Here is a 22787-nt window from a genome sequence, read left to right on the forward strand (position 1 = left end):
TCCCTCATGTTGTTTTCCTTCCCCACTTTATTTCTTCTGTTTTTTTCTAAGCCTGCTAAGACACCATTCACAATGATGGTGTGACTCTGACAAGAGGGTGTGACGGTGCTGCCCATGGGAGCCAGCTGAGGGCACTCAATCAGGGTGAACTGCAAACAAAACGGGGCAGACAAACCCCAAATGCTGGTGGTTATTCCACTACTTAGATTTACCAACCAGCACAAAAGAGCTTCTATAGTACCTCACTGGTCACTTAGAAGTCCAAACAACACAGTTCCCTTAAAGTGCCCAGCCTCAGGCCACATCCAGAACACCTGTCAAACATATGATGGATGATGTCTTGAAAATTCTATATCTTCATATAAAAGAAAAGTTCTTCCAATCCAAGGTCAGCCAACACCCAGGTTCAATTATACTTAGATTTACCCACAATACACACAGCGCCAATTTTATTAACTAAGCTAAAAATTTATTAGAAAGAAAAGGAGAAGTTGGTTAGATGTATTTACACATACAGACTTGAATCAATTTTTCTGGGTTGTGATACATAGTAGAGGTGAGCTTGTAGTTCCAAAGTCCTTTTAGAAATAGTCTATAGATTACCAGTCCAATGTCTATTCAGGGAGCTCAGTCAATGACTGGGGATTCAATCCTTGTCGGATTTACGTTCCCCTCTTGAAACCCAAAGCAGATCTGAGATGAGAGGAAGTCGTGTTCCAGGCTTCTATACATTTCCAACAAGCCTTTCGGGCTGAGGAAACAATAGGCTATAACTCCTTCTCCAACATTCTGGCAATTAGCACAGAGTATTTATCCATATACAGTTCAGATACAGGTTACAACCTTCAAGAGCCATACAATAATACTATTTCACTCAAGTATCATCTTAAATGCTATATCCTATTTTTACTTTGAGTTGTAAACAAATATAGCAATAGGGACAGACTTGTTTGCTTACATTCACACAAGACTGAGCCAACCTCCCTTATCCTCTAACAATCCAGACTGGCATTTCAAGCTCTTTCATTTACATATCTTCGTAACAGTTCTTTAAGTTCACCCATGGGTCAGGTCAGTTCGGTGAGGTGAGTTTAATTAATCTTTCGTGGGCCCTGTCACTTGTCAAGTGGATTTATATTATTAATCTATAAATGTCACAGGGGCACTGCTAAAACATGCCCTTAGGGTATGCTTACATTCGAGAATTATTCCAAGTTTACATAACGGTTTTTGTAAAAGCATTGTTAAAGTTCAAGTGCCGCAGGAGCCACTAACGCACATTATTTTGAGGGGTTGTGCGTTATGGTCCGACAGCGTCGATTTCTGGAGCGTGCATGCTGGGTTAGCTATCCCTAGCTATCCCATAGTTCCGCAGTCCTTCCTGCCATTGAATTCTGGGTTGAGACCCCAATGCATGATGGGGCAAAAAGTGTGCAGGTATCTGGTAATTGTCGTCACCATTCCTTCTCATGAAAGCAACAGACAATCATTTCGCGCCCTTTTTTCCTGGATTACCCTGGCAGATGCCATAGCACGGCAAACCATGGAGCCGTTCAGCTTTTTTTTTTTTTTTTTACTTCACCTAATGTTACTGGATGTTGTCGAACGGGACTGCGCCGCTACACAGCGTTCATTGCCTTGCAAGATAGCAGAGATGAGTTATCTCATCTGTATGTCTTGCTGTGCTGTAAATTGTGATGGATAACGGTTATCCAGTGATTCTGTACCGTCTGCTGCTGTTGGGTGCCCTGGCTGAGGTCGACTGGGGCGAAGAAGAAAAATGGGAACGACTTCCCGAGTCAATCCTCTTTATGTATCTAAAAATAAGAGTCAGTCTGCCTAGAATATGGGGCAGAGGTACTAGAGACCAGTGTCAGAGCCAGAGAGACAGACCCGCTCCATGTCAGATCCCGCAGAAAGATAAGCTACATGCCTTCTAGGGGGACCCCTGCAACAAACCCACTCGTTGTTCCCTGCCCCCACCCCCTCGGCTACTATTGCAGGTCCCTCATTTGTGATGAAGTAATAAGAATGGCAGAATAGGACCATGATTGTATAGGAGATACAAATAAGGGAGCAGCTCCCAGGCGCATGATAGGCAGGCATACGAATATTGTCTGTCCACATGGAAGGGGCTGATGGGCGCTCAGCCCAGTTCTATGATGCGAGATTACCAGCGTTCTGTACATTCCCACTGGGAAGACCGGTGAGCCATTTCTATTTTCCCAGGCACCCGCCGCCACCTCACCTGAGGCCTTCAGAGCACACTCATGGCTGATGCACAAGGCAGTTACCAGTCACACTGCACTGTACATCTGCGACGGGAAGGGAGGAGAGGATCTGCTGGGTTCATGCCCGCACCGTGGTCTTACCAGCAGCATGCAGGTAAGACAATGGTTACATTTGAAAAAAGTCAAACATTTTTTTTTCCCTTTTCGTTCTAATGGGGGGGCGGGGGGCAGTAAACTACGACATACCCTGAACCACCTGGCATGTTTTGACCTACAGATGGAGCTAGCAAGAGCAAATACTTTCGGAGACGCTCGGGGCTGGGGTGGTGAGCTGAGTCCTCATCCCCCCTCCCTGAGCGCCATCTTGATCGTTGGCTTCCGTTAGGTGGCACGAGTCATTTGCTAGTGGACTATGATCATGCCTGAGAATTTTTTCAAATGCTTTGGCATTTGTCTTCTGGACGGCGCTCTGATAGACGATTTGTCTCCGATACAGCGGTCAGATCCAGTATCTCCTGTACAGTCCATGCTGGAGCTTTTTTTGGATTTGGGACTGCATCGCCACCCATGCTGATCGGAGCTCCACACTGGGCAAACAGGAAATGAAATTCAAAAGTTCGCGGGGCTTTTCCTATCTACCTGGCCAGTGCATCCGAGTTCAGATTGCTGTCCAGAGCGGTCACAATGGTGCACTGTGGGATACCGCCCAAAGGCCAATACCATCGATTTGCAGCCACACTAACCCAAATCCAATTTCAGCGCTACTCCTCTCGTCGAGGAGGAGTACAGAAACTGGTTTAAAGAGCCCTTATATCGATATCAAGGGCCTCGTTGTGTGGACGAGTGCAGCATTAAATCGGTTTAATGCTGCAAAAATCGGTTTAAACGCGTAGGGCAGACCAGGCCTTAAAAGCAATGACTTAAAATTTGCCAGTGTTGAATGTGCCAGGTCTTGTAGTGGCTGACATAATTACGTACTGTGCCTATGTTTCTCTAGCAATGAGGCTGCAAGTGAAAGTCAGCACTAGAGGCAGAAACTGCATTTTCTTTCTTTGTAATTCTTCTCCCCCTTTTGAGCGTTTGTTCTAAAGGATCAGATTAAAATATCTCAAAACCTTCTATTTTAACCCCAATAGGGCAGTTATCATATTTAATACCATCCAAAAGACTACCAAAACAGGGTTTTTCCCCCATAATGAAAGCCTCTATACAGCTAAAAGAAAAGGAAATTGTTAAAATGAAAACCCACTTCTTTAAATTTTGAATTTTTAACTTCTTTTTCTATTTAATAAAACTTTTAAAGTGTTATCATGATGGCATTAAATCAACAATTATTTAAAATGATAAACAGTTAAGCATGGTCTGGGGTAACATTTTAACATAGTGAACAAGGGTTTTATCAATATTTTCTCCTTTGTTTGGACGGAGATAACCCTTTATCAAAAAAATTGCAGCCAATTTGTATAATCCAGGAGATCAGCACTGAACACCATGGCCCAACAATTTTGTGACTGATAACCTTTTTGTAACAGGTCCTGAGATAAGGATAATAAAATCTCCATGCTTCAGAGCATAAACTCTCGCAAGAGCCAGGAAGGAAGCCCCTTTGCAATGCATAGCAGGTTAAATGGAATCATAGAATCAGAAACTGGTCCACACTGGAGGCAGAGCTGGCACAAGAGAAGAAAGGATGGTCTTGGGATGAAGGAACCGAACAAGAACACAAACCAATCACTCCCCTTAGCGCACATGGGGATGGGAAGGGGAGAACCAGACTCCCCTGCATCCTGGCACTCCTCCTCCCCGCACCATTCTCTAAAGGCCCAGAGCAGGCGGGGTGGGAGGGGTTAAAATCGGGACATCGCTTCCCCAGCTCGCCCCACAGGACAGGGAGAAAGATAGACTCCGCTGCCGCAGCTCTCCCACTTCTCTTACCAGGCTCCGGGACTGAGACGGGGATCGGACCCGCCGCAGGCCCCGGGTCTGAAGGGGGAGGTCGGAGCCCTCCCGCGGCCAGCTCCCCGGTTACCTGTCTGTTGTCCTGCCGGTGCCGCACCAGGCTCACTTCCCCGTAGCTGCCCTTGCCCACGGCCCGCAGGAAGAAGTAGGCGGCCAGGGGCATCCTCCCAACCTCCGGCGGCCCCTCAGCGCTCGGGGGCTGGAGCCGCTAGGGCTCAGCTACCCGGGCGCCTTGCGAACGTTACTGCTGCTGCCATAGAGATCCACGAAGGCCTCCCTCTCCCACAGGAAGCACCGCACGTAAATACAAGGCCGCCTTCCTCTCTATGGTACAGCTCTCGCGTCACTGATATGGCCATCTAGGATGTGGACAACCTCCCTCAGTCACCTAAGCAGCCATTACAGGTGTGGGCGTCCTTCCCGGTGGCCATTTTGGAATTTGAAAATTAATACTCCCAGTATTGGTGCTAGCCTTTCGTCTCGCTAGAGACGGGGTGCTGTTGTATCCCATAGCACAGGTCTCCTGCCCATATAAGGGGCTGCTCTGATTGTCTTCTGGCTTGGAGCCAAAATTCTTCACCCGAGTGGCACAAATGAAGAGGAGAGCAGCATGTGCCTCCTCCCCCCACCGTCTCAGGGTAGCTGAGTTACCCAGAGACATGCACCCCTCCATCGCAAGCCAAGCAGCACGCAGCCCACCTAGAAGACCGGTCTGAGCATGCACCACTCCACCTCAGGCCTACGTTGATGCAGTCCATCTAGGAGACAGGTCCAACCATGCAATGCTCTACCTCAAGCACACAGCAGTGCAGTCCACCTAGGGGACAGGTTCCAGCATGCAGTGGTCCACTTCAGGCTCACAGTAATGCAGTCCATGTAGAGGATAGGTCCCACCTCCAGCACTGCATTTCAATCTCAGCAGGTGCAGCCTACCTAAGAGACCTATGTCAGGTACCAGCTAGGTCTGCCTAAGGTAGCAAATTGAAAACCTATGATTTCCACCATAGCTACTCTCCTCTTTCGAGGCCAAAGTTCTTTCATCATAAGACAAAAAACAACGCTCCAGAACCAAAACCTTGTTTCTTTTCAGTGCCCCTTTTGCAGCTGCAGCACTAAAAGGCTTGAGGCTTTGGATAGATATTTAAAGTTGAGATTTTTTTCCTCTTACAAAATACCTAAACTAAACAAGATGTTATAGTTGAAAATTTACATCTTTATCATGGAAATGGTTAAGCATAAACCTGACTATTCACACACACACAGGTATGTGTTTAAGTATTTTTAGGATAAGGATCTAAAATGTTAAAAAGTCAGTAGATTCTTAATTACATTAGCTTTATCTCAGGATCCATAGATCTCTAACCACTCATCACCTGTGCTGGAGAATGCTCCTTATTCCCCTTCTTGACACATTTATTTGCTTGATTTACATCAAATTATATTTAACTAAATAATTCATGATCTACCAATCTGCCACTTCTGGCATTGGATAAGGCCATAGGTGTCTCCAGCTCATGAGAGAGTAAACAGCAGCGGGGCAGGAGTATGGAAGACAGTTTTCTAAGCCATGGAGGGGTATGTACTTAAATTTTTTTATTAAAGCTAATGTTTGTATATATAATACAAACAGGTTAAGAAATGAGTGTCTATACATCTGAGTATAGTTACTGCTTTGGGGTTTGGCCATCTATGTGGAAAAAGGGCAGGAATATGTGGAAGATGGGTTGGATGCATGTGTGCAAATGTAAGACTAATTATAGAACCATAATGGAGATTTGATTTTGTGACTCAGGTATAATGCAAAATGTTAATTTGGAAGAGAGAATATATTTTCACTCTTAACTGTAATTAAAATGTTGTTTTGGCAGAGAGATTTTGCAGATCATTTTCTACAAACTTTGTTACAACTTCAAAAGTTCACTATTTGCTTTTTCCCCATTTGCCTAATGTTTAACCCCTGTTTTCACATTTGGTTGTTTATTAACAGACTGTAAACAAGGAATTATTTATTAGCACATAACCCTCAAAGTAGAATTGGTCATTTTTCCAAGATGGAAAACCATCTGTTGTTTTACATTTTATTGGCATTGATTCCTGCGCTTGAAACATCAGACTTTTTTATAACACCTTTCAGGAACATCAAGGTAAGTAACTAAAATCCACCAGGTAGCTGCTGCTTCCATGGTTCATGCACCACTGAATGCACTAGGACCTAGGGTGTCCAGATGTCCCAGTTTTATCGGGACGGTCTTGATATTAGGGGCTTTATCTTACATAGGACCCTATTGCCGCGCATCCCTCTCCCAGTTTTTCACGCTTGCTATCTGGTCACCCAACTGGGACCTTTGCCATGAACTTCTAGGGACACAGGATCAGACCTCAAGCAAACTGGGCAGGCATGCACCTCCTGTGCTTCCAGTTGAATCAGGTGTCCCTGCTGTTCTGCTGGATGTAGTGGTTATGCCAGGCAGATAGGGTCCTTGCATACTTCTGAATGAACCAGGTAGGTTAAGCTGAGAGAACTCGCTCTGCTGCTGAACTTAACATGAAAATGGACACTTCCCTATCTGCTGAATTTATGAGGTAATTGAGGCAGTTGATCATCTGTAGGGCTGCACAATGCTCCTGAGTCATCTATTGTAGAAACTTCTGTATTTCTGTTTTTAAATAACTATCACTTCCCTTACTCATAATAACCTTCCTCTGTTCTTCTGTCCTTCCATCCCTCACCCAAATATAAAAGTAAATGTTTTCAAGGTTTTGTTTTTACAGAGGTAGAATAATAACTGTAGCACCTGATCATTGCACCTGAAAAATAAAACAAAATATTGGGGGCAAAAACCCACAAAGAATATTAGATATCAGAGACACAAAATATCTTTCTGGTGATCATGTCCATTACCTGGGTGCCAGGACAGGATTGTACTCTTCAGTCTATTTTATGACAATATGGCAGACCTTCCACCACATCTCTACAGGTCACTTTTTTATACTTGACTAGATCTCAGTATAAGAAAATGCTTCATGATATTCAGTCTATATATTCTTTTTGCTTCATTTTGTGCCAATATGCCTAATAACAACAAACAATTTTTCTTCCTTCTCTGTGTTTCCATGTTTCAGATTCTTGTAGATGGTTATGGTAAGTTTCATTTGGTTGCACTGTTGTCTCGGGGTAGGGCAGAGAGTTAGACCACTTCATTTCCATTGACAGTTGTATATACTTTAGCAAGTCTCTTAACCGTTCTGTGCCTTAGTTTCCTTGTCTATAATGTTTTTCCACCTTTTCAAAGTTCTTTGAGATGTATGACTGAAAATGCTCTTGAAATGACATGTATTATTATTAGAGAGGCGGTGGGGGAGGTAATTTTTTTTTATTGGACCAACTTCTGTTAGTGAGAGAGACAAGCTTTCGAGCTAACACAGAGCTCTTCTTCAGGTCTGGGAAACTAACCCAGCTACAACAACACTATATACAAGTTTCATTATTTAGTCATTATGTAACACAATTATAAAGTTGTACTTCTTTCCTGCTCTCTTCATAAATTAGATTCGCCCACGACACTTAATAATTGTTACTGTTCTCTGTATTTCCTCTGATGCTGAGACCTTTCTGAGTTTAAGATGCCCACAACTCTATGCTATATTCCTGGTAAGGTATATGCAGAATCCTGTAAAGACAAGAGCTGATTGGTCACTGTGGTACACCACTTTTATGATGACATAATTCCATTGAAATAATGGAAATCCTTGTGTGGCATAGAAGTTCCTTCCCACCCTATTCTTGGCCCCCTGGAGTAGGGGGTATGGCACGAGGGACGGGATGTGACAGGAGCAGCTCTGTCCTCTGGTAATCACCAACTGCCATTGGGGCCACAGGCAGACAGGTGTGATTTAGAGCAGCTCTGGGTCTGCTCTAACTTGCTTTTGAGGGCGAAACCAACCCCAGGATCAGAGTGCCATAAAACTCCCTTTGCACCTCTACTCCCTGCAGTTGTGCTAGGAACATAAAGTAAAATTGTCAATGACAAAGCTTCTACTGGATAGACAGCCTTGGAAATTGAAGTCCTGTGCGTATTCACTGCATGGGTAGCAGTAGTACAAGCTTCCTTACACTACCTTATTTATCAACTTAGCTTTGGAGGAACCTCATATAGGTGTATCGGTATTTTCAGTTTTCATGGCCTAGTAATTTCTTGGAGAAGTATAGTTCTTACAGAAACTATGATAAAGATATGTGAATGTAACACTTTTGCCAGGTGGAGTCAGCAGCAGTAAGGGCTGGGTTCAATATTTAGGAGTTTCTTTGAACAATATAAAATAGAATTGGATATCTGAGAAAACTTAAACACCAACCCAAAAGGCAGTACTTCTCCACTCACAAGCATTGAGTCTGTGTTTAACAAAATAAATCTTTTAACAAAAAGGAAAAGGGAACTGAGCATTCATTTTGGAAAACACCTCAATCACAATATGAAAGCATGTAACCCTAAGGAAACACCCACTCCACAGTATGTTAGGCAGTCTCCTTTGCCTCAGTTTCCCATCTTGTGGTATCAAAGTTAATGAACAAATGTCCCTTTAATATGCCACTCCCCTTTCCCTCCACTGCATCCCACTCATATTTGGTTATCCCTGGCCAGCACAGACCCTGAGTTCAGAGCTGAGTTCTCCTCTGACCTCTGTAAGGGGCCAGGGGGAAGATGCATTGAGCAATATCTCTGCTGCTGCCACTTGCCTCTGCAACTGGCTTGCTGCTGCTGCTGTTTTCTCTGCCACCACTTGCCAGTGTAATTTGCTGTTCACCACTGTTGCTGCTGTACTATTTCTACTACCATCATTTAGCCCAGCTCTTAGTGATTTCACTGGATAGTGGGAAACCACTCTGCTGCCATCTTAGTTATTTTTCACTGCAACACTGTCCCCACACTAGTTCTAAGCCCCTAGACCTGCTCATCAGTGATTTCAGCTCTTGTAATCATGAACAGAAACAAGGACTCTCAACTGAATGCAGTCAGCTCTGTCTTTAAACACTAGAGAGGGGAGGGATTTTAGGAAGAGTCCATATCCTCAGGAACACATGGTCTTCCACCATCTCATTTTCACTGGGATTTAACATCCCTACCTTCTGCTTAGCAAGTGGGGTTCAGTTTAGGGGATCAGAGCAGGCTAGGTACCGTTCTATTGCCCTTTACTCATACAATAAAGGTAACGTGTCATTACCCCTGCATTCAAAACTAAGATGAACTGTAACCCCAAACCAGCCAAAAGTGAACTCTTCTGCAAAGCAGTTCTGTCTGGTGAACACCTAGGCAGAATAAGTGTGTCTGCGCAAATATAATCTGTGCCTGAAGTCTTTTTCCCAAGGGAAAAGCACATTGAGACTCTGCTTATCCCTCTCTTTTATGAATCCACAATCAAAATTACTTAACTGGATACACTATAGAGCTGAAGGTTGTAAGTGACTCTAGGCAGGAAAACAAACATTTCATGGTGAAAATAATAACTAGTTTTGTGAGAAGAGGCACAAGCAAAAAATAAAAATAAATTCTTTGCCAGTGGAGTGGATTTTTTCACATGGCTCTAAGTATAAGTCTAGTAGACAGGTCACCCAATTGGCTGTAATATAACCAAAGAACAGATTTAAAAAATGTCTTGAAGCTGTTTTTTTCACTATATGGAAATTCAAAGTCACTTGACATTTCAGAGTAATTCTAACTTTTCACTCCCTGGAGTCTGTACGTCAGTGCATGACTTACAAAGTCGCAATCATTAGTTGCAATGAGTGGGTGCATGTAATTTCTGGTGTATGTTCAGAGGGCTATACCCAGAACCTTCCACTTGGATGAAGCACTGAGGAAAGTTACAGGAGCAATGGGGGAAAATTTTGATGTCAATTGAATTAGAAGTAGTAGTAATAAAAGTTACTTATGTAATGCCTAACAGTTACACAGGATGAGACACAGTCTCGTCTCCTTGTTCTAAGACAGATAAAACACGGGACAACAGTCCAGGAAAAGGAGAGATGAGATTATAGGCAAGAAGGTAGGGAGAAATTGCTGAAGGAGGAATTTGATGAAGAAAAGGCGCGCTTAATAGAAAATGGATATTGTCTGTCTCAGGCATAGTGGGCAGCACAGTCAAGGCATGAAGCTAATCCCATGAAAGAGACAAAGGCAGCAGTAAGACAAGGTGCTTTTTTTGAGATTTGGGACCTAATACAACTTTCATTCCTTCCATTGATTTGAAGTTAATTGAAAGACTTCAATGAGAGTTGAATCGACCTGTAGGGAGCAAATTGAAGAGCAGGTGGAAATGGCCTGTGTTATGCAAGATTATCATAATGAAACCAGATTATCATAAAGATTCCAGTTTGAAAATCTACAAAATGAAAACAGTTGTGAGTGGATCAAGATTAAATAGAGAGTGAAGACAAGGAGTTTGAATATGACATAGTCAAAAGCAGTGAGGCAATGAAGGTATTGAAGGAAAGATGTGTGAGACATGTTCAATGAGGAGAAAGGAGGAGGACTTTAACAGCAATATTTTGGATAGTGTAGAGAGGAGAGAAGAGGGGAGAACTGGAAAAGAGGAGGTTACATTTATCAAGGTGAAATATGACTGAGTTATAGCAGTAAGGACACTAATAAAAGGGTGTATTTTGCTGATATAATGAGATGACAGGACTTTGAGAGAATAAGTATGGGTGAGATAGGTGAAGAAGAATCAAAGATGACACTGAGGCCATGAGACAGGAAGGAGAGTGCAATTTTCACTAGGATAGAGAGACAGAGAAGGGGGATGAGTAGGAAAGAAATTTAATTTTGGAAAGATCGAGTTTGAAATGACAGTTGGGCATTCATAAGTAGACATCTGAGTCACACCTGGAGAGGTGAGAGTGGACAGAGGTATATATAGGAATCGCTTGCATGGAGGTGGCAGTTGAGAACATAAGAGTAGTTGGGGTGCCAGAGAGACAGAGTAGGTAGAAATAAGATTCTAACCAGAAAGAAAGCATTGTCCAGTGATCAGGGCAATAGCCTAGGAATTGGGAGACCTGTCTTCAAGTCTCTGTTTTCCATGGACTTCTTTCCTTTGTAACCTTGGGCAAGTTACTTAGGTCCGGCTCTCAAATGTATTTGGGCATCTAGTTCCCCACTGATAAGTGACTAAATATCTTTGAGAATCTAGGTGTCTGACTCTCAGTTCTCCATTGGAAAAATGGGGGTAATAGCATTGCCCTATCTCACAGGGGTATGTGTGTGAGGATAAATCAATTAAAGACCGTGAGTTGGTAATGTGGGGCATATACATACCTTCAGTAGTGATATGTCAGTTAACATCTCAGTATTTTTGCTTCCAGGTAAAATGTATAAATATAACAAGCCAGTTTTCCAAAAATAGAATGTCACCAATGAGAGTTTGAACCAAGAGAAAGAGGGAATTTGTGATCAAACTTCCTGGAGTTCATTTTGAAATAGTGACCTTCCCTGACCTGTAAAATTGCCTTTTTTCTTATTTGCACAGCTCATCTACAGTGGGAGCAAATATACTGATTTAAAATAAACATTAATTTCTGGAAACCTCTCTCTCTTTACACCCTTTCATAGTGACCTCATCCACCACCATAGTCCAGCAGAAATATTGTCACTTATAACAGTGGTTCACAAACTGGGGAGCTCAAGAGGTTCTCTGGGGGTGCACAAAGAAACTGGGATCCCACAGATCCTGTAGGACCTGCTGCCATAATAGCAGGAGTGGGATAAAAATAGTGTGAGTATTGCAGTATAAAAATAGAGTGAGTGCTGCGGGGTGGGACAGGAGAGGGATTTAAAAAAACAGTCCTCCTGCAACGCAAATGACATGAACGCCCTGGCCAGCAGCTGCTGCTATCTGGCCACTCAGCTTTGAAGGCTGCACTGCCGCCAGCAGCAGCACAGCAGTAAGGGATTACCTCAGATTACAAGTAGTAGAGGGGAGCGCAACAAATTCCGTATGGTATTGGGAGCGTGCAACTGGAAAAGGTTTGCGCACCACTGACTTATAAGATGGTGTGAAAATTGTGGCCTGACGGGCTGAAGCAGCACAGATATATGGACAAGTAAGCCTCAAGGGTGTATACATGTATGTCTAAATATTTTGGGTTTCACATAATTAGCTCAAGTTTACAAACCTCCTTTCCTCCAGGGAGATTCCATTTCTTTAAAAATGCCAAATTGTTCTCGATGTGAGAAATACCTACCTAAAGGCCAGGAAACTAAGTTCCCAAACATGAAGTTTCTCTCTGATCATGCCATTAGGTGGACCAGGTTATTCCCCAGGTGAAATGAAAAGGAGTTCAACCCTTGAAACCCATGAATCTTGGGACACTTTGAGGTTCTTCAGTTATTTCTGCTTTGTGCAGCAGACGGGAGCGTGTACAAACAGAAGTCTGTGCTATATGTTAAGGACTGAAGAGACACCATCCCCCCAAACAAACAAACTAAATCCACCACTATCACCAATCCAGCCTAGTACGTGTGTGTCCTCTGTGTAGCAATTAAATTGTATTTAATTTTTAATTAGAATTTTTCTCTTTCCCCGCTCTTTCTTTCAGTTTGTCTGTATTTGTTTTTCATTCTGTCTCCATCTTTGCTCCTTTTTCAGTGTCTCCTGAGCAAACCACGAACCCAGCAACATTCAAGTTCTAACTTTCAAATCCACAATTGTTGAGACCCATTATTAGCTAATCAGGGCCGCAGGGTTTGGTGCCTTATAAACAGAATAAATGGGCCAGATCCTTAATGACTCATTCATTCTTTCTGGGGAAAATCTCCTATTGTCTCCCACTGACTGCTTGTATATACCCAGATTTAACTCCAGCACCCAATAACTTACCTGGCATATGGTACCAGAACACAAGGATGAATCAACCTTCAGTTTACTAACTATGGGCTGGCTCTACACTACTCACACAAAACTCCTATTTGATTTGGAAGATGCTAAAGTGCTATATAGATGCTGAAGTGCTATCTAGATGCTAAATAGGTTTATCTGTATGCATATTCTTAGAATAGTCACGAGACAATTTTTCAATTTCTTCTCTTTACAGAAGCGAAGTGCTGATGACTTGGTACGTTCTCTTTTCTCATTTATAACTGAGGATATTTTACCAATTAAGGGTTTGTTTTTATCCGGGCTACAGTGATGGATTCAAATGTCAGTTAATAAAATACTCTTACTATTTTAAAAACTTGTGTCATACTACAATGAGCACAGCGTGAGTAATTGTTATTTCTAGGTACACATGGTAAATGCTAGTATCTGAAGAGTTTGGTTTAGTTAATCATAATATTCAGTAATATCCCAAATTCAGAGTCTGTCAGGCTCTGTGCAGTAAAAAGAGAATAAATAAATAATAGCTAATCCCATGTTGTATTTCAACAAATAACAGAACTGTTTGGCACTGTCTGTATGCCTCTAAAGAAACATTTTATCTTCTTTTTAAGTATTTTATTCAAGGAAGGCAAGTGGCTTTATCTCTAAGGTTTATGTCAGTTGGCATTTAGATCCCAATTCAGCAGTCCATCCCACCTAAGCACAAATCTAAATACTTAGTGAACCAGCCAGGCAGCAGTCATCTATCTCCTCTCATCCAATATTTAAAAAGGACTCTAGAAGTGGTCCTGGAAATTACAGACCGGTAAGTCTAACATCGGTATTGGGCAAATTAGTTGAAACAATAGTAAAGAATAAAATTGTCAGACACATAGAAGAACATTAATTGTTGGGCAAAAGTCAACATGGTTTCTGTAAAGGGAAATTGTGTCTTACTAATCTATTAGAGTTCTTTGAAGGGGTCAACAAACATGTGGACAAGGGGGATCCAGTGGACATAGTGTACTTAGATTTCCAGAAAGCCTTTGACAAAGGGTCGCTCCCAAAGGCTCTTATGTTTAAGTTGTCATGGGATAAAAGGGAAGGTCTTTCATGACTGAGAACTAGTTAAAGACAGGAGCAAGGGTAGGAATTAGGTAAATTCTCAAAATGGAGAGGGGTAACCCAAGGGTCAGTCCTAAGCCATCCTATTCAACTTATCATAAATGATCTGGAGAAAGGGGTACAAGTGAGGTGGCAAAGTTTGAGATGATACTAACGCTCAGGTAGTTAAGACCAAAGCGACTGTGAAGAACTTCAAGATCTCACAAAACGTAAATGATGGAACAAAATGGCAAATGAAATTGATTGGATATATGTAAGTATTACATTGGAAAATACCCCACTGTACTCAATTTTGGGGCTAATTTAGTACCACAATCAGGAAAAAGATCTGGGTGTCATCATGGATATGTTCTCTGAAGATGTCCACACAGTGTGCAGAAGTGGTCAAAAGCAAACAGGATGTTAGGAATCATTAAAGAGGGGATAGCGATAAGTGAGAATATCTTATTTTGCCTATTAAATTGTGGTACACCACTCTTGATACTGCGGTCAAATGTTGGTCGCCTCACTCAAAAAAGATATACTGGCGCTAGAAAGAGTTCAGAGGAGGCAACAAATGATGGAAGGGGTCCCATATTGAGAAGAGATTAAAGAAGCTAGGATTTCAGCTTGAAGAGAGAACTAAGGTGGGACATGATAATAAGGTCTATAATCATGAGTGATGTGGAGAAAGTAGATAAAGAAAAATTATTTACTTGTTCCCATAGATTAAGAATAGGGCCCAAATGAATTGTGGGCAGCAGGTTTTAAACAATAAAAGGAGTTTCTTACACACCAGTGCACAGTCAACTTGTGGAACTCCTTACCTGAGGAGGTTGTGAAGGCTAGGACTATAATAGTGTTTAAAAGAGAACTGGATAAATTCATGGAGGTTAAGTCTATTAATGGCTATTAGCCAGGATGGGTAAGGAATGGTATCCTTAGACTCTGTTTGTCAAAGGGTGGAGATGGATGGCAGGAGAGAGATCACTTTATCATTACCTGTTAGGTTCACTGCCTCTGGGGCACCTGGCATTGGCCACTGTTAGTAGACAGGATACTGGGCTAGATGGTCCTTTGGTCTGACCCAGTACGTCCGTTCTTATGTTCTTACCCCCAACCATAAGAATCCTGGGGCACTTCTAAATGTTATTCTTGCACAAAGGGTACATGTTGTTGCTGAAGTTACCTAAATAGTTGTATCTATCTATTTAGCTGTGTGCATATGTAACCCCATCACCATAGTAACAGCACCTCCCAACTATTTGAGAAAGATATAGTAACAATCTTCCTCCCCTATTACTTCCTTCCCAGCATGTGGAAGAAATAACTCCTGTTTTAAGTGGTCCACAGGCCTTGTGATGGATCTTTATTTAGGGGGTGAATTTTCCCCTTAGAATATCAAGGAAGATAACCTGAAATGAAATTGAGTCTATGTGTGGCACTTTTATACAAAGGCACTTTTTAGGTGTGTGCTCCATGAGCCAGCCAGTCAGCTGCTGTTTATAGCAATCATTGGTATCAGAAGCCAGAGGTATATTGTTGTGTACACCCAATACTGAGCATGCACAGGAGTTATGAATGCAATAAAAGAAAATTATTTCAAAATGATATAAATACCTGAAAGTAGGAGCTTACAGTAGCAGTGCCAGCTCAACTCTAGAGATAACATTTGCTACTGAGGTTATAGCTACTGTTAATAGAATAATTATTTTCATATAGTAGCCTTTTTGTGGACAATATTAAAAACACTCAAGCAAACTTCATTGTACCTTAGTGGTCCCGAAGTTTTTTCTATTATGCCAGGCCTGCCTGCACTACTTGTAAACCGGTGAGGGCCATATTACTCCAAAGAAACCAGCTGAGGGACGAATGCCGCCGGCCCTGCCGAACCTCCCCCAGTGCTGCCAAGCCCCCCCAAAACACAAAATCCTCCCAGCACCTCCCAGCCCCCCTGATATACTCCCCCTCCCAGCACCACCCGCCCCACGGAAACAAACCCTCCTTCCACAGTGCTGCCCCACCGAAATAGCAGTATTGAACCTTGGTAATATGTTATAGCAGGCCCCTAAGGTAGTATAATTAAGGTAAAAGAAAAATGTCTTTTGTCTAGAAGTAGAATAAGATATTCCCCCAACTCTGTAATCAATTGCTCTGTTGAATTAATGAAGTGTGAATGAGGAAGGCATGGAAGGCAGCACCTCCAGACAGCTGCAACCCTTGGAGAGGGGATGGGAGCCAGACCAGATCAGTAGAACAGGTCAGCCACTGACTCCTCGCTCGCCTCCTCAGCCCTCCACCACCCCGGCTCACCTACTCACCCCCCCACCACTGCCCACCCACTCACCTCCTCAGCTCCCCACCCCTCTGGCTCACCTACTCTGCCCCCACCACTGTCCACCCGTCCACTTGCCTCCTCATCCCCCTCCACTGTCCGCCCGCCCCTTCAGCCCCCCTCCCTCACTCGCCGCTTGCCTACTTACCCCCCCGCGGGCCGCACAGTGAGTCCACGCGGGCCGCATGCAGCCCCTGGACCTAATGTTGTGCAGGCCTGTGTTATGCAGTGAAATGCTAAGTCTCCCTATTATGGTTATTTCTGTTTTATTGAATTATTACTGATTTACACAATGTTCAAATGTAACTGGTGGTAATTTTGCCATCTTTTATTTTTCAGATTGTCAATGGCATAGAAATCTACAGCATGAAAATTGACAGCAAAGTGACTTCCCGATTTGCCCACAATGTCATCACTAGCAGAGCTGTCAATCGTGCCAATGTGTCTAAGGAAGTGGTTTTTGATGTGGATCTCCCTAAGACAGCCTTCATTACCAATTTCAGCATGTGAGAAGAACTTATATTTCTAGCATGGACTAAGAATCTGGCGGGGTTTAATACAGAGAAATATACACTAGCAGCATTAAGAATATGAACTGAGATCTTTATTGTTACTTTACTATTAGGTTGATTTTTAAATGTTACTTGGGCAAAGTTAATGATACAAATACATATGCAGGGTATTTGTGGGATCTTCAGATAGTTGTGCAATTGTGGACAAGAACACTAATTTGCTACTTTTTTCCATCTGCAGAGGACTAAAGGAAAATTTCCAGAAATACCACTTGTTCAAACCTGGGATCTCTAGAAAGATGTTCTATTGCCTACAGTTTTTCCATCATGACATTATAACTTAATTTATTCCATTATTGTAGAAGCAATATTTGAACATAGTAGCTGAAAGCAGATGAAGGCCAAAAAATGGAGGAAAATATCACACCTTTTTGTCTTTAGTTACAGTATGTCATCTGGTGTCATTGTTCAAAACATGATATTCATGAGGCCATGGTATAGGAGTTTGGCAAATATTTGAATAGTGGTTACCATCAGCCCAATATTGGGCTCATTTATTTTCAGAGGAGGAATTTGTCTTGATCTGGTAAGGTGTAGAACTCTTAACTCCAACTGAAGTAACCGGAAATTGAAGGTGTTCATCACCTCATAGGAAGTGCTCAGCACTTGGCAAGATCAAGTCTAGAAACTGCTTGTTAGCAAACAAGATAATGAACAGAGGATAACCAAGAATAATGTTTTCATGTGTCAATACAAATCATTCAGCTAACTTAGATACTTTTTCATCTGTAGGACAATTGATGGTGTTACCTATCCTGGGACTATAAAAGAAAAAGAAGTTGCAAAAAAGCAATATGAGAAGGCTGTTTCACAGGGACAGACTGCAGGTCTCGTCCGGTAAGAATGCTGACTCACAGTGGGCTTAAACTTTTCATTTCCATATTCCAGCATCCTATAGCTAAAAATGAAATTAGGAATGTATTTTATAGCCTCTGTTAGAAGTTCATACTTTATATGAAAAAAGGATATTGGTTATATGTGATAGAGACATGACTTCTGATTGGTCAGGGGATAGCCATAATTGTGAAAAATTTAATTATGCAACCCTACTAACTGAATAATACATACTCATGTGATTAGTCCCACTCAGCTACCTGTGTAAATGCTTCTCAGTATGAGTTAGTGATAAAGAATGAGACCCAGAAATCTCATTTCTCTTGTATTCATTTTTGTGGCCCAGACTATGCCTGGCTTTTGAGCAGGCACACAATAGGAGAGAAGGGACAAGCAGCCTTTTTTCTTATTTGTAATTAGTTTAACATTTCTAGGGCTTCTGGGAGAAAAACTGAAAAGTTCACTGTTTCAGTCAACATTGCAGCAGCCAGCAAAGTCACTTTTGAGCTCACCTATGAGGAACTGTTGAAGAGAAACTCTGGAAAATATGAGATGCTCATTAAAGTAAAACCAAAGCAGCTCATCAATCACTTTGAGGTAAATGGCACTGGAATTAAATTGTACCTTGCAGTGGTTACATTCTGTAGTTACAAAAACTCAAGATGCATTGAAATCTTGTGCATCTTTTGGAATATATGCATAACAGATGAAGCGGGATACTGTGTTTGTCCACAGCAGTTCACAATTGAAGGGAAGGTCCCCAACCAATATCTTGTGGGCAGTGGTGATTATGAACCAGGATGAAAGCCTCAAACAATGTATTTTATTACTGGTTTGCATACATAAGCTTCACTAGCTCGGACAAGCAATAAGCCCTACAAAACTAAGATATATTGGAGGGTGGGAAAGTCATTAACACAACTGAGAACAAATGCCTTAATAGAATAGCCCAAACCTTGCTCAAACTGATGCCAAACAATGCTGCCTGAATTCATAGAGATCAAAGTCTCTTCAGTGCCAGAGGTTGTTTGAACACTCTCTTTATCTGCCCTGCTAAAATCTACCTGTAGTTCAATAGCTTTCTCTCATGTGTGCCCAGGAGATGCTTTAAAAGGATATGCTCCAAAGATGGTCATCAAAAAATGCTTAAATCATTATATGGAGCACTATGCACAAGACCAAAACCATACTGCAGCATAAACAAATCATAACCAGATATGGCCTCCTGGTACTGGCAGTATGGTATTTTCAGAGGAAATGTGTGGTTCTTCAACATCTAACTCAAATTCTTGTGAGCAGTTAGGAAAACAATAACTTTCAGTTGTGTTTCTTTTTAAAATCTCCAGGTGGAAGATAGGTAGGTCACATCTAACTACTTGTGGATTTCTGATTCAAATGTGAATGCTACTTTGCATTATAAAGGCAGATTTCCCCTTTACTAAGAAATTCCCTATTCTGCATATAGAGTTGCTCATTGTCCTCCATCTAAGTTGTTATAGTTGTGGGTTTATCTATGACAGTGTATTTTCAATGAATGTTTCAGATCCAAGTAAACATCTTTGAACCCCAAGGTATCAGTGAGCTGGAAGCACAAGGATCATTCATCACCAATGACCTGTCACAAGTTATTAAAAAATCTTTCTCAGGAAAAAAGGTACAAAGGATAATAACCTTAGTAGAGAATGAATTTGTTATATTTTTTCTGCATTCTAACAAAGTCAGCTTATTATGAAATAATACATCAGCACAATATATTGGGTTAATGCAAAAGTAAATGTACTGTACCAGCCAGTAGTGGGGCTGGATGGGATAATACAGCTCTTTTCCACTCTAATTTCTGTAAGGCCTTTCTTCCCAGGGTTGCTCTAAATCATGCCAGTTTATAACAGCCTTGTATGGATTGTTACAGTAGCACAGAATACCCAGGTGCTCTGGCCATGCCTTTTCCCTCCCTCCCTCCTAATAAAACCCCTCAACTAGGGCCAGGAAAGGAGCTGACTTGGAGGAATTACATATACTCTACATGAACCAAAGTGTGTGTGTGGGGGGGGTCCCTTTGTCCTCTGGCATTACAGGGTATTCTTCAGGGGCCACCTACAGCCCTTTTATGCCATTGAAGGTGACATAAAGAAACCACAGCATAAGGAAAAATTCAGGAGATTGAATTTAAATTGACCCTATTGCTTTTTAAGAATTAAGTGTGAGGAAACAGGGTTTTAGTTCAAGACCTCAAAATTGAGCCTTAGCCTACTAGTATTTCTGCTCTGACATCTACTTGTTATTATTTGTTATATGTATTACAGTAGTGCTTTAGGCCAAATCCCTTTGTGCTAGTCAGTGCACAGACAAAGAGATGGTTCTTAGATAGGCAGGTGACTGACCCTTTTGCTGTTGTGGCTGCGTGGCTAGAACTTGCTATCCATAAGCAGACACCTTGCATTTTACTTCCCCACTTTCAAACAACATCTAAAATCACCCTCTTTGCAGGAGCACTTTTTAGTATAATTGGTTTTATATATTTGTATGATGATATAGTTAATATTTTCATATCTTTAACAGTTGCTGAGGAGAGGGCTTTATAATAATATTTTATTATTAATGCATTTTTATTACCTTGCACAAACTCAGTTACTCAGAATAATAAAATATTGACTTGGGTATAGATAACTTGTTTAAAATGGCATCTGTTTTATAAAACCCTGTTTTATCATATTGACTTTCACATTTCTGTACAAACATTTGTCTAAAACTCAAACCTTCTCATGTTTTGTATTTTACATTCATTTATTAAAGTTTGAGTCTAATGAGGGCTTCTGCTTTCAGGGCCATGTGTCTTTCAAGCCAACTATTGATCAACAGCGAACCTGTGCAAATTGTTCAACATCACTGTTGGATGGAGATTTTACAATAAAGTATGATGTGAAGAGAGACAGGCCAGGTGATTTACAGGTAAATTCAATACTTTACAATTTCATCTGGGCATGCTTAGTAAATTGAACTCACATCATTTTACACATTTTCTCTTTTTCAGATTGTCAATGGATACTTTGTACACTTTTTTGCACCAACAAATCTTCCAAAGTTTCCAAAAAACGTGGTTTTTGTAATAGACATTAGTGGCTCAATGTCTGGAATAGGAATACAACAGGTAATTGATTACATTTACTACAAAGTCAGTCCTGGTGTGCCAGGTTCTAGGGAGTCTAGTACCCAGTGAAGGTACTAGACACTTCTTATCATGAGCAGGTATTCAGAGTCTCAGCCAAAACTATGATCATGGATGTTTTCAAGCTATATTTTTATATCTTCGAAATTCTAAACCAAAGTATCTAGAAAAGGCTCCCCCACACTCTGGATATCCTGTAAGTTAAAACACATGTATAATATTGTCTATTGTTTCCTTTTCTGTATCTTTTGTACCCTCTTCCAGCCTGGGTGATGAGAAGCACTTTATTATTAGAACTCCCCATTCCATTCTGAGGCTCAGAATTTCTGTTTCTGCTGCTGCATATCAAGACCCAGGCTCTGATGCTTAAGATCTCCTCCCCAACCCAAATGTTACTATTGCTTAGCCTTAGAACTAAGCTCTCCAGCTCAGCATAGGTGATGATTGTTCAAGTGATCCAATCATAAGGCCTGATTTTCATCTTATCTACACAGCTGTTATGCTGGTGTAACTCATTGACTTCACTGGAATTATTCCTGATTGACAGTGGTACAACTGAGAACAGAAGCAGGGCCAGAGTTTTTCACTATACACTATATGAATGTTCAGTGAAAAATCCTCAGAAACAAAGCATGTAAAAGCTGTAGGCTTTCCTTTGTTATTCAATATACCCACATCAGTTTCATTCATTTAAACTTGTGTTTATTTACTTATAGACAAGGGAAGCACTTCTTAAAATATTAGAGGATATTAGGGAAGATGACTACTTTAATTTCATACTGTTTGGTTCTGATGTACATGTTTGGAAAGACACATTAGTGAAAGCCACTGCTGAGAATCTGAAGAATGCAAAGGAGTTCGTTCGAGCTATTAACACTCAAGGCAGTAAGTATTGTAGTAAACTTGCCAATAGGTGATACTTCAAATAAATATTGAAGAAGCTAATACACAAATTCAGTCTGAGAATGAATGCTACAAGTTTTCATTCTAAAAATTGATGGTTAAGAAGCACTACTATAGTTATATGTTTGTTTGGGGGTTCTGTGAAGGTTTTACAACTTTCAGAGAAAGAACTGAAAAACAGGCAAGTTCTAAACAGAAATAATAACCCTCCTACCCTAAAAATAGTGTGTGAATTTACCAGAGAGAGCAAAATTCATGTTACTGGAATTAGAAATTGAGAGCTGCATCCTTCAGTCATCAGTGATTCTTACCACATAGGTCTGAAGCACATGGCCAGTGGTTAAAATTGATAACATTGCAGTCACATGGACAATAACTTCAGTCTCAAATCCCCAGCATTTCTGGGTGAGTCTGAGAAATACTCCGCCCCCAACCACACACACACTTCTGTGTGCATGGGCACACATGCACACACCCACACACACACAAATCTATGACAACAGATACGTGCTAACTGTGATCACAATACCAGTGCTGCCAGCTCTCGTGACTTTTTTTGTAAGTCTCATGACATTTGGTGATTTTATTTAAAGCTCCACCTCCTGGAGTCATGAAAATCTCAGCTTTCATTTTAAAAAAAGTAAAGTTTTCTAGCCCTCCTGGCTGTAGAAGAAAGTTAGAAAATGTGACCTGAGTGTAACCTAAAGAGATAAAACCAGAAAGCAAAGAGAAAGAACTCAACATTTATTATTTTTAATCCTCTCATGATTTGGAAGCCAATCTCATGATTTTTTGGAGCCTGACTCAAATTTTGGATGCTTGGGGTT

The 22787-nt window shown here is 41.4% G+C and overlaps 2 protein-coding genes across 3 annotated transcripts in view; one reads left to right on the plus strand and one right to left on the minus strand.

Annotated features, from left to right (window-relative positions):
* The window catches only part of NEK4 (NIMA related kinase 4), a 40306-nt gene extending 35839 nt beyond the window's left edge, over positions 1 to 4467 (minus strand). Inside the window, exon 1 of one of the 2 annotated variants that reach the window (XM_032805804.2) lies at positions 4261 to 4467. In XM_032805804.2, the coding sequence (XP_032661695.1) occupies positions 4261 to 4353 (93 nt within the window). In that variant the 5' untranslated portion in view covers positions 4354 to 4467. The other variant, XM_032805806.2, reaches the window with a different exon arrangement.
* Positions 4468 to 4859: 392 nt separating this feature from the next.
* The window catches only part of LOC116839685 (inter-alpha-trypsin inhibitor heavy chain H3-like), a 41380-nt gene continuing 23452 nt past the window's right edge, over positions 4860 to 22787 (plus strand). Inside the window, exons 1-9 of the mRNA XM_032805802.2 lie at positions 4860 to 5765; positions 13282 to 13302; positions 16825 to 16991; positions 17790 to 17894; positions 18326 to 18488; positions 19435 to 19545; positions 20715 to 20840; positions 20923 to 21039; positions 21774 to 21942. Coding sequence (XP_032661693.1) covers positions 5736 to 5765; positions 13282 to 13302; positions 16825 to 16991; positions 17790 to 17894; positions 18326 to 18488; positions 19435 to 19545; positions 20715 to 20840; positions 20923 to 21039; positions 21774 to 21942 — 1009 coding nt within the window. The 5' untranslated portion in view covers positions 4860 to 5735. The remainder of the gene's footprint in view (positions 5766 to 13281; positions 13303 to 16824; positions 16992 to 17789; positions 17895 to 18325; positions 18489 to 19434; positions 19546 to 20714; positions 20841 to 20922; positions 21040 to 21773; positions 21943 to 22787) is intronic.

The sequence above is a fragment of the Chelonoidis abingdonii genome, chromosome 16 (assembly GCF_003597395.2).
Source record: "Chelonoidis abingdonii isolate Lonesome George chromosome 16, CheloAbing_2.0, whole genome shotgun sequence".
NCBI classification, from domain to species: Eukaryota; Metazoa; Chordata; order Testudines; family Testudinidae; genus Chelonoidis; species Chelonoidis abingdonii.